Below are 11,219 nucleotides of genomic sequence, written 5' to 3' on the forward strand. Positions count from 1 at the left end.
GCCACTTCTCTTCTCTTCGGTGAGGGGACTGTCCGGAACTTGTTCCTCCTTCTCCATCGTGGTCCCCCTCTCACAGGAGACAGTCCTCCACAAACTTTCTCCGACATGAGTTCCTCCCATGGGCCATTTGCACTTTCCCTGCCCACCAAGGACGGGCTCACACTGTCTCTGAAAGGCAGTTTATTGCCACGGAGGAAGCCAGGCCGTTTGCGCCGTGAGTCCCCAGCTCGCGCTGCCGCTGCTTTTCCTTCTGGAGGCAGCACGTCACCAAAGCGCTAAGGACGACTTCGGGAGATGACGATGTTGGGCCACCTGCGACGCTGAGGTGCCGTCCTGAGGCCCCGTGCTGTGCCCCGGCCACGCGCCGCGTCGGAGCGGATGGGCTGTGCGAGCCCAGGCCGGGCTCCAAGGTGGCTTCTGTCCCCTGGAGCCGGGAGCCCAGGGCCGGCGGCAGCCCTGCAGGTGCAGCCGCAGCGCTGCGGCGCAGAGAGGAAGGATCCCCTTCCCCTGACCTGCCGGCAGCGCTCCCCATGCCGAGGGCAGGAGCAGAGCCGCAGCCTGGGCCAGGGCTGCAGCCCTGGGCTCGCACGGCCTGACCAGCACCGGTCGGCCAACAGTGCCAGCCTCGACGGCTGCCCCGCGGGACCTGCCTTTCGGCTCTGCGCTGGCTGCAGGAGCAGCCGCCCCGCTCCCGGGGGTGCCGAGGGCTCGGGCCCCCGCCTCGGCACTTCGCACCCACCCCTGTGAGGCGGCGGCCGGCTCCGAGGGGCTGGCACGTTCCTGAGGGCGTCCCTGCCCGTCGTTGGGGTGCATCCAGGCCAACGGTGCTGATGTCACTGTGGCCATTGTGACCCGCGGGGGACAAGCCTGCATAAAGCATCGCTGGGCTCAGGCTGTGCCTCAGCGCGACCTGGTGAGGTGAGGGGAGGGCAGGGGTGGACGGGGCTCGTGCGGGGCTGCCGAGGGAGGAGGGCGGCCCCGTGCCGGGGGGCGCTGGGCCTCTGCTGCAAGCTGACCCGCGCCCTGCTTCTCCCCCAGAGTCAACCGAGGAGCACTTGGGAGAGACACCCCAGCACTGCGGGGACAGCGACTCTCCCAGCACTCACTGTTGATGGGTGAGATGACTGCGAGGAAGCAGGAGGCCGCCGACTCGATGGAGCCAGGTGAGAGCAAAGCATCCCTCCCGCAGCATAGCAGAGGGGCTGTCGGGGCGCTCAGCGTGGGGCCGAGAGCGGTGGCAGGGGCAGGCAGGAGCTCCCCAAGCGCCCCGGGGCAGGGCCCCTCCGTGCCGCAGCCAGCGGGGCCCAGGCTGGGCCGTGGGCACCTGCTGCTGGGACACCCGTGCCTGCAAGGCCAGCCCTCAGGGACGCTTGCCCCGGCCCTGCAGAGGTGAGCTGCTCATTCCCGCTGTCGTTTGCTCTCTCCCCTCCAGCATGCATGCTGTGTGGCCGGGCAGAGGCTGACCCGGACATCTGCGGGTACAAACTGCAGAAGCGAGGGCTCTGCGCCCACCTCTTTTGCCTGGTGAGTGCCCCCGGGGCTCCCTCCAGCTTGCCGACAGGCAGCCCCGGCCACGCTCTCCTCCTCATCACCTCCTTGTCTTGTCTTTCCTGCGCAGTTTTTTGCCAACAGGCCTCTTCCAGAAAGAGTCCCACAACGTGGGCCTGATGGGATTCCCCCTGAGGGATATTCGCCATACAGTCGAGCAGGCAGCGCAGCAGGTAAGGACTGGACAAGCTCAGGGAGATCTGTGGTGCCACGGGAGCGGTGTGGGAGCTTAGCCCAGACCCCAAGAAAGAAATCCCAGCCCTTCCAAGCAGCTCTGGGACAAAAGTCTCGCGCCCAGCAGCTCCACAGAGCCTCCACCCAGACCCAGCACAGGAGCCTCGTGCGCCGGGTGCATCCACGGGCTCTGACCCAGCAGTGGGGCAGCATCCTGCACCCTGCCCAGAGGCGTGGGGCTGGCTCTGGAGGCCCTGAGGCTGCCGCTGATGGGGGCTGCTCTGCTCTTTCCAGCGCTGCTTCGTCTGTGGCGAGAGCGGGGCCGCCATCACCTGCTGCCAGGAGGGCTGTGACCGCAGCTTCCACCTCCCCTGCGCCGTGGAGGGGGAATGCGTCATGCAGTTCTGTGGGCTTTACAGGTAAGGGTAGCCGGCCCTCCCACAGGAGGATCACCCACTTTTTTATACCCCTTTCTGACAGCATCAATAAGCAAACATAAAACAAGCCCACAGTGACACTTCCTAGCAGACAGTCATGGACAGAGCGAGTGGTGGGATTCCTTCACACATTATCACCCATCATTCCCACCAAAACACTCCTCACCTCACCCTTCCCTTTCCTCTTGCCTCCCCAGGTCCTTCTGCTGGCAGCACCGCCCAGAGCAGGCAGTGGAGGCGGCTCCGGGGGAGAACACTGCCTGCCTCATCTGCCTGGACCCGGTGGAGGACAGGAAGTCCTACGGCACCATGGTGTGCCCAGCGTGCAAACACGCCTGGTTCCACAGGGCCTGCATCCAGGTAGGAGCCCTTCCCTCGCCCACGGGGGGGGGCACGGCGGGCGCCCAGCAGCACCAAGGCCTCACGCCTGCTCCTCATGTTTCCCCTGCAGGGACAGGCTGCGCGCGCCGGCATTTGCTTCCAGTGCCCTTTCTGTAGAGATAGGCGTGCATTTCTCAAAGAGATGCTCACCATGGGCATCCGAATCCCATTCAGGTTGGTGTCCTGACCGCCCCACCAGACAGGAGGGTGCCAGCGTTGTGCCGTGCCAGGGACTGCCCCTGCGCTCCCGGCCCTCCGCTCTCTCCCCTCAGCCTGGGCTTCAGCTTCACGCAGGAGTCAGAAAGCGGGCAGGGGGGGAAGAGCAGGGACGCCCTGCCTCTGCCTTATGCCGGGGCAGCAGGGGCGCAGCATTTTTCCCTTGTGCTTCAGATTGCCATCATGGGAGAATGGGCACGCAGATGATGAGCAAAATGAGAGGCACAGCCGCTGCGATGCCCGTGAGTGCCTTTGCCCAGGAGGCAGGCAGCACACAAAGCGACAGGGGTAAGTTGCCCGAGCGGCAACCTGGGCTCTGCCCAGGATCTCTGTCTCGCCAAGGGCTCGAAGCGGAGGGACGGAGAACAAGAGCTCTGCCGGACAATCCCGTGCTGCGGTCACTTTGTCCTCACAGCCACGCACCCGTTTGTTTCCCCAGGCCCTGGCAACTGCTCCTGTGCTGCTCCTGCGCTGCCGAGGGCACCCACAGACGATGCTCCCACTTGGGGACCGGCGCGGCCAGATGGGAGTGCGACAGCTGTGCTGGCCTGGGCACCGGTAAGAGGCAAAGCATCCGGGTGCCCCCGGGCGAGGCCTGGCAGCGGGTGCCCATTCTGGGCTTGGCAGAGCCCCTCTGCTCCAGGGGGGCTGGGGGCACAGTTCTGGCCTCTCCTGCCGCGGGCCTGGGGGGCCGTGCCCGTGACCTTCCTGCTCCCCCTTACAGCCTCCAGTGGCAGCTCGGAGGTGGCGGGTCCCATCACCGAGAGCCAGTCAGGATCGGGGCCATCCCACAGCTCTCCAGCACCAGAGACCAGCAGCCCCAGCAGCACTGGTCTCCAGGCGGCATCGGGGCCATCCCAAAGCTCCCCAGTGCCTGAGAGCAGCAGCTGCTCCAGCCCACCTGGGCCTGACCGTGTGCGAGACCGAGCTCGCTCACGGCGTAGTGCCCAAAAACCCTACAGCCGGCCCACAAGACACCGTGGCAGGAGCAGTGCACCAGCACGCAGGGCTGAGAGGAGCACCCCAGGACAGTTGGCACGGGGACGGTCCCACAGCTCGCTTGTCCCCGAGTCCAGCAGCCCCAGCACCAGCACCACGGCGGCATCAGGGTCCTCCTCCAGCTTCACAGAACTGGAGAGTAGCAGCCCCAGCAGCACTGGTGGCCAAGGGGCATCGGGGCCGTCTCAAAGCAGCTCCCCACCACCTGAGAGCAGCAGCTGCTCCAGCCCACCTGGGCCCGACCGCGTGCGAGACCGCTCTCGCTCGCGGCGTCGGGCCCAAAAGCCCTACAGCCGGCGCACAAGAGGCCGTGGCAGGAGCCGCGCACCAGCACCCAGGGCTGAGAGCAGCAGCCCCGCACAGTCGGTGCCGGGATGCTCCCGTGGCTCCCCGGTACCCGAGACCGGCAGCCCCAGCACCCCCAGCTCTGCACGGCTCCAGAGCAGCCGCCGCCCCAGCCGCCCCGGGCCCGTGCGGGGACGAGACCGCTCCCGCTTACGACGTCGGGCCCAGAACCCTTACAGCCTGGCCCGGACGCTGACGCGCGACCAGCCCTGCGCCGGCCCTGCCTGCTGGCCCTGATCCCCCACCACCGCTCCAATAAAGTTGACTGTTAATCTCTGCCCTGGGAGATTCCACGCTCCTTTGTTGGCTTCCGCCGGGCCCACAGGGTTGTCTTCTCCCCGGGGCTTGGCAGCACCTTCCCCAGACCTCCCTCCTCGCGGGCTGGCCTTGGCCGGCTGCCCAGCGCCATGGCCGTGGGCTTCGGGCCTCGCTGGCCCCGCAGCCTGCTCCGCTTCCCCGGGGAAAGTTCGAACGCACAAGCGGCAAAGCGCCTCTGCTTTCAAAGTTCCCCTCAGAGTCACCTCTGGAGGTGTGACATGAAGGTTGCTGCAGATGGTGCTGCTACAGTAGTAGCCAAAGGGCATTGCCCTTCCCCAGTTCCAGCTCCTGTCGCCCACCGTGGTTGCTGCTGTACCAACTGAAGGCTTCCTTCTTGCTCTAGAAGACAAGAAATCCTTTTTTGTAGAGTTTGCAAACACCTCGTAAGGAATTTACTCCACAGAACTCATTGGAGCCAGAGCAGCACCTGTTACTGAAGCCTCGAGTCCTATCATATGCCCTTGAGAGCAAAAAAGTTCACATGGAGTTCTGGGTAACATGGGACCTGGGCAATGCCCATCATCCGAAAGGATTTCCCTCCTGTTGGGAGACGAGCTAGCCCCTCTCTAGTGCAGGGAGGAGAAAGGATTTGGTTGCAGACTGACTGCTGAAGATCTCTGTAGAAGCTGGCAGCGTGCTAGAAGCCTGAATCAAGAAATAAGGCGACCAAAGCGTGAAGGAAATCCTGTGGGGTGGCTGGACAGACTTGAACAACCCTCTGCTCTTCGGGCAAGCTATAGGTGGCCTTATCTGTGTGCATTAAGTGTCTTCCTCAGAGGCCTTCCTGCAGCATGGAAGTTGATGCCTTACAGGAGGGAACCGCTGTCCTCTCTCAGGTAGGCAAGGGAACCTGAGAAACCTGAAGGGCTTTTCTGCCAAGAAAGAGGCAGCGAGTAAGGAAAGGAGGTCGAGAGGGTCTAAAAGAGAACTCTGTGGCAGCACTTTGTCCTCCTATTCTTGACAGCTGTGTCTGGGAAGACGCATGGTCTGCATGTGGCCAGAACAGGGCGTTTGCGATGTGAGCTCCGAGGCACTCCCGAGCACTGGTGCTTGGTTGATGCCGGCTGAAGAGCTGTGGTCATGAACAGCCCCACTCTGAACCGAGGTGCTTGTTCCCTGGCACCGTTCACCTCTGACAGCACCCAGCTCACTGTGTTCTGTAATGCCTGGCTGTCGGAAGGCCACGACAAATCTCAGAAAGCCTGGTGAGAAGGAAACCCTGACCACCAGAGTTTGGCTTGGAAGGTGGCTGGTAGAAGAGGATGGCCGAGGACACTGGGAAGCCTCTAGTCACTCTCAGCAGTGTCAGACAGCTAGTGTTGTAGAAGGGCTTCTGGGGATTTCACATTTCTCTCTTAGTCCTGAATTGCCTTTGGGAACTGGATTCTCCAATACTGGATTTCACATTGCTTTTTTCCTCCTACGGTTGTTCCCGGGGCACCGTTTGGTTTTTGTCCTGGCAGGTTCAGTAGTGGACTCGGTGGTGCTCGGTGAGTAAATGTCCCTGATGTCTGGGCGCTCACCTGGGCCCACAGCCCTCACTGCCTTCCCTTCAGGGGGGACTCCTGCCTCTGGATCGAGCTCATACTGCAGCACCGTTGCCACAGACCCCCAGGGACTGATGAACAACCCCATCAGCTGCCCTGTGGCTAGCCCAGTTACAGCAGGTTTCTGAGGGTCAATGACCTCTGCTCTATACTTCCTCCATGCTCCTTTTTTTTCTCCACACGATGTCCTCGTAAGCCTTCAAGATGGTAGCTGGTAAGGGAAGGTTTCAGGCTTCCCTACCCTACCTGCTCCTTCCTAAACTTTTGCAGAATCTCTCCCTTGTAGAAGGATGGGAAGCTCAGGTGTGGAAGGAGATGACTGTGATAAATGGCAGAGAAGAATGTTCAGCAGTCGAGAGGCTTGTGCAAGGCTCTTCCACTAAGAATCCCTGGTTGTTTATTTTAGGAAAGATGAAGTTTAAATGGCAATTCAGTGATTGTGGAAATACACCACAGAGATAAGAAAGCTGAAAACTGTCTTGTTTTGCAAAGGAGAAGTTACAGGAGAGAACGTCAAAAAGCAAATAACTTAAGTACTGAGTAGATAAAGAAGAAAAACTGTGTTTTTTCTTAGGTACTCTTCTCTGTGTCTGCACAAGTTTGTCTGAGTCATGTTTTCATTTTGTTCTTTGTTTTCTCTCTTCAGAATTAATTTTGCAGTGTAGAAATTTGAAAACAGATATTAAAAAAACTTTTCACTTACTCTCACATATTCTTTGGTAAAGGCAAAAAGCTAAGTTCATAGGTAACAGGCTTTATCTTTGAAAGCCATGCGATCTGACTCAATTTGTAAATACCTTGGTGTGTCATGCTGCTTTTGAAGATGTTAAACTGAACTGTAATTTGTGGTGCATGATCCTCTCTCATTCTGAGGCTAGGAGGTCCTCCTAGTTGTATTAAATACCACATTTTTGCAGTATACTGCATTACTACTTCTGCACGCTCTTTTTTTCTCCTAAGAATTCCTGCAGCATTGATGTTCTAATGTGGTGCTTTCCTGTCATCCAGAGCTTCACAACTCCTAACTGCTAAACATACTGCATTGTAGTATGAAGAGTCCTCATGACATACCATTTACAACAGCATAGGATTTCAATCAAGACTAATGTTTTCAGGACATTTTGGTGGACATTCAGCAGAGTAAGCGGTACTACAAAGCCCTAAATTAGCAAAGAAATAAAAGTGCTGGTCATCTGCTATCAGCCCTCCTGACTTCATTAGAGTTTGTACATCTGTACATTTCAACCTGCATGGATTTTCATGGATAGCTGGAGAAAGTAAAGAAGCACTAACTTAAATTCTTTTTGACTTTTACTGTAACAAGGCACATGTTTGTACCCGTTTGCCAGGAGAGAATATTTTATGCAGTGGCACATCACTAGAAATTCCTCTTTCTAGTAAATTGCATTGTGCCTGGATCACCAGTGATGCTTAGACAAAATGGGTGATTTATTTGGCTAACGATCAGTGATTTCCTGGAATCTAATCACTGAGATCACTCAGGTCCTTGGAATATTTTAAGAATAAAAACTGCTGTATCAAATCACTTTGTTAAATTGTTATGATTGGCCGAAGGAGCATCTGCTTTAAAAATCATTTTTACACATTTGCAAAATTATGAAGGTGGCATTTTGATGACTTAAAATTTACTGGGGTTTTTTTCCATAATAATGTTTCATCTGTCATACTCGAGCAAACATTGATATTGCAAACATGAACGTTTAGTACCTTTGTCCAGTCTTCCCTTTCATCCCTTTTGCCTTTTGACACACCTTTTCTTTCCTCACAATTTTGTGGTTTCCCCTGGGGTGTTTCAAGTCAGAAGTCTGGGGACATTCTATCCAGGTATGCAGTATGAAAATGAATAAATACGAGCCGTTTCAGTGGGAAGAGGCGTCCCGGTGGCAGCAGTAGCGGGCTGCAGGCCGCGCTAGGCCGCAGCCGCCTCCGCTCCGCCCGGACGGTGGCGCCGGCTGCACGCGCTTGGCGGCCCGCGCGCCGGTGCCCAGGCACGGCAAAATGGCGGCGGGGGGGGGGGGGGGGGCGCGTCGCAACCACGGCGTTGTACATCAGCCCCTTAGCCCTCTCCTCGGCGGGCGTTCGGGGTTTTCGACAGGGCTGTTTATTGATCTTTTAGTTCTCCTTAGCTCAGCGTTGCTGTTATAAATCGAGACTACAATGGGTCGAACTCCAATTGAAATTTTATTAATTATAGCAAGTAGAATATGAGCAAAAACAGCGCTGGACAACAGGGCCGTCTGTGCTCCACCAACTGCCGTACTGAGGAGAACAAACTGTCCCTTTTTATACATTTTTTTTCCCGCGTTCATGGAGTGGTGAAGATACTATGTTTCAACTGTTGCTGGGGTCTGGAGTGGTGGAGATACTCTGCGCATGTGCTAGTTGTTGTTAGGGGGTCGTTTTCTGCCTTCTGGTGGTCGATGATATCCTTATATGGAGTTGTTTTTCTTCTGTTTGTTTTCTTGGGATATCTTGTGATCTGCAGCGTCGGCCATGTGTGCACAAGCAACACATAATTCCATGAACGATCTCCCCTCCTCTTATTATCTTTAAGTCTTAATAAACAATATACTTAACTCATAGTTTCTCACAATCCCCCCTTTTTCTTTTTATCCTACTATTGTTTATTAGACGCTACTTTCATTCCTAGCACTGCAAGCAAGCCTTCTTCCACAATTCCAGCATTTATCACAACATTCACAGGATAATATCTCACAATTACAATCATAATTCTTACATGGTATAACGCATTCACAACAATCTTCATCATCTATTTCTTCATTAATAGATACACTTTTATATTTTACCTCAGACCTTAAAATAAGTAATTTAGCTATGTCGAACCGTTCTCTAATAAAGCGTAAAATATAGCGTATTATACAAGGTCCAAATATAAGTCCCAGAATCAATATAATAAGCGGTCCTGCTAAAGCAGATAACAAAGTAGTTAGCCAAGGTGAAACATTAAACCAGTTTTCATACCACGATCTACCCGTCTCACGATCCTTTTTACGTTGATCTAACCTTTTCCGGAGTTCAGACATGGTGTCCTGGACTATTCCCGTATGGTCAGCAAAAGAACAACATTCTTCATTTAGAGCTACACATAACCCTCCTTCCTTTAAGAACAATAGGTCTAATCCTCTTCTATTTTGCAGCACTACCTCTGATAAAGACTTTACTGAAGTGGCTAAATTTTGTATTGATCGTTCTATTTTTGCTAAATCCTCATCTACAGCCATCTGCAAACTTTGTAATTCCTGACCTTTTACTAGGGAGGCTATGCCTGTACCTGCTCCAACTCCGCTCGCTATCAGCAGAGTAGCTAGGGTTATCACTGTAATTGGCTCTCGTTTTTGTCTATTCAGGTCTCCTTCAAAGTGGCGTAACACCTCCTCAGAGGAACAATAATCACCTGTATGCAAAACTGAGATTGATTAAACACGTTTAAGGATAGGCAAGGCGTTACTCCGATGTCTGAACAAACCCACTTAGCTCCTGGTGTCGGGATAGCCCATTTGTCATTTTGATCCTTGTGTCTTTTTATATTGGTGTTAGTGATTGTTTGGTTGCACAAGGGCTGATACCTTTTGGGAACTGTACCTATACATTTTCCTTGACCTGTTACTAATTGAATAGTAATTCCTTGTGTATGGTTCCTCTGGTCATCCCATTGGCATTCTTGTGGGTTTGAACCACTAGACCATTGAATCCTATCTGGTATTCCGATTGCCTCAAAATATGGTGGTCTAATATTGTAACATAACCAGCATTCCTTAGTTAAATTTGGTTTACTTTCATTAAGGGTACGATAAGAGGCTCGCATTAAATCCCATAAGGGGTCTTTAGATTCTGACACTCCTGAATCCCTAACTAAAGAGTACTCAGTCACCATGTCTTTAGTTGTTCTATCTGTTACTGATAAAAAGTTTGGACGAATGGTTGTGACACTTGTGGGAACCATCCTTTTCTTAGGAAAAATGGGTGAATTTAGGACTGAGTTTGGTCCTACTGGTAAGGGATCGTGAGACATCGGTCTTTTCATTATTTGAAAGATTCCTCCTCTGTCTCCCTCTGGTTCCCAATATCTAATTGCCCAATATTTTCCTGCTAACCATTGATCGTTGTCTGGGGTTTTAATTGTTATGTTAATACTTTTACAATATCCGTCATTGTTACAGTGTCCGAATACACGTCCATTGCTTCCTATGTGAGGTCTCTTACACTTTTCCGGTGACCACTTTATTTCTAGATATTCGTCTCCAGATGTGGACCACTCAGAGGCCCATGTTTCGCATCCCCAATAGCCACAGTAATAGTGACCTGGAAGGTTACAATAACTTCTTCCAGGATTGGACGCGGGACATATGTAGATTGGTTTGCACAGATCAGCTTTGTCTTTACGGTGTCCAGTAATTAGATCGCGCAAACTCACATTAAAACTAAATGTACCCGGTGTAGCCCGTGCTTGAATTGGATTATTTGGATGTTGTATGTTTGTTATTGTCCAATTCATAGGTTCATGAGGGTTTCCTCCTTTTGCCTGGGCTATTATCAGTAACAAGACTAACGGTATACCAGGAAAAAGGGTGTTTATCACTTTTGCCAATTTAAGTATATTTTTACCAGTCCTGGGGAAGTTAGACCATTGCTGCTTTTGCGTCCCATTGTTCTGATTCTTTTCTCCATGGTTTGTTCCTCCTCTGCCTCGCCCTTCGACTCGGTTGCTTCGAGTCACGGGGTGTACCGTCTTCTCGGCAGCAAGGGAATTCTTCAGGAGAACAGCTGTTTCGGGCTTTCTGCCTGTTTATATAGACTTCCCACTTTGCAGCTTTAACTAATGGGACAAAGCAAGACACAGTTAGTACTTCCCTTCTGCACTTTATAGCCAAAATTTCAGCTACAAAGGGGACCGGTTCGTCAGATTGGTACCGATAATATTGAGGGTTTATTTCTTTGGCAAAACTTTCCCACCACTCATGGGATTCCCCAAATAATTTCTTGTCTAATTTCTCACATTATGTCTACCATTTATCCTGGTATGCCTTGCACCTAAAACAAGCAAACAAGCAAATGGGTAACAGTTACAGTTTAAATGATTACACCTAACTCGTATATTTAAAATGCATACATTATTTATATCAGTATATTTTCTATATTCTAACAATTTTCTCTACCCCACTTAGTGCGTTTCCATATATAATAAATGAACAAGGAAATTATTATTGCAAGT

General features: G+C 53.2%; 1 protein-coding gene across 1 annotated transcript; it reads left to right on the forward strand.

Annotated features, from left to right (window-relative positions):
* Positions 1-525: 525 nt before the first annotated feature.
* Positions 526-4,337, forward strand: LOC122154066 (PHD finger protein 7-like). The gene is given in 11 exon segments (XM_042799862.1): positions 526-1,163; positions 1,433-1,524; positions 1,619-1,633; positions 1,635-1,721; positions 2,017-2,141; positions 2,357-2,519; positions 2,611-2,714; positions 2,931-3,044; positions 3,196-3,314; positions 3,481-3,526; positions 3,584-4,337. Coding segments are annotated over 11 exon segments (1,671 nt in total). The 5' UTR covers positions 526-1,111.
* Positions 4,338-11,219: the final 6,882 nt, after the last annotated feature.

Source organism: Tyto alba, unplaced genomic scaffold (genome assembly GCF_018691265.1).
Source record: "Tyto alba isolate M040663 unplaced genomic scaffold, T.alba_DEE_v4.0 Super-Scaffold_3, whole genome shotgun sequence".
Taxonomy (NCBI): domain Eukaryota; kingdom Metazoa; phylum Chordata; class Aves; order Strigiformes; family Tytonidae; genus Tyto; species Tyto alba.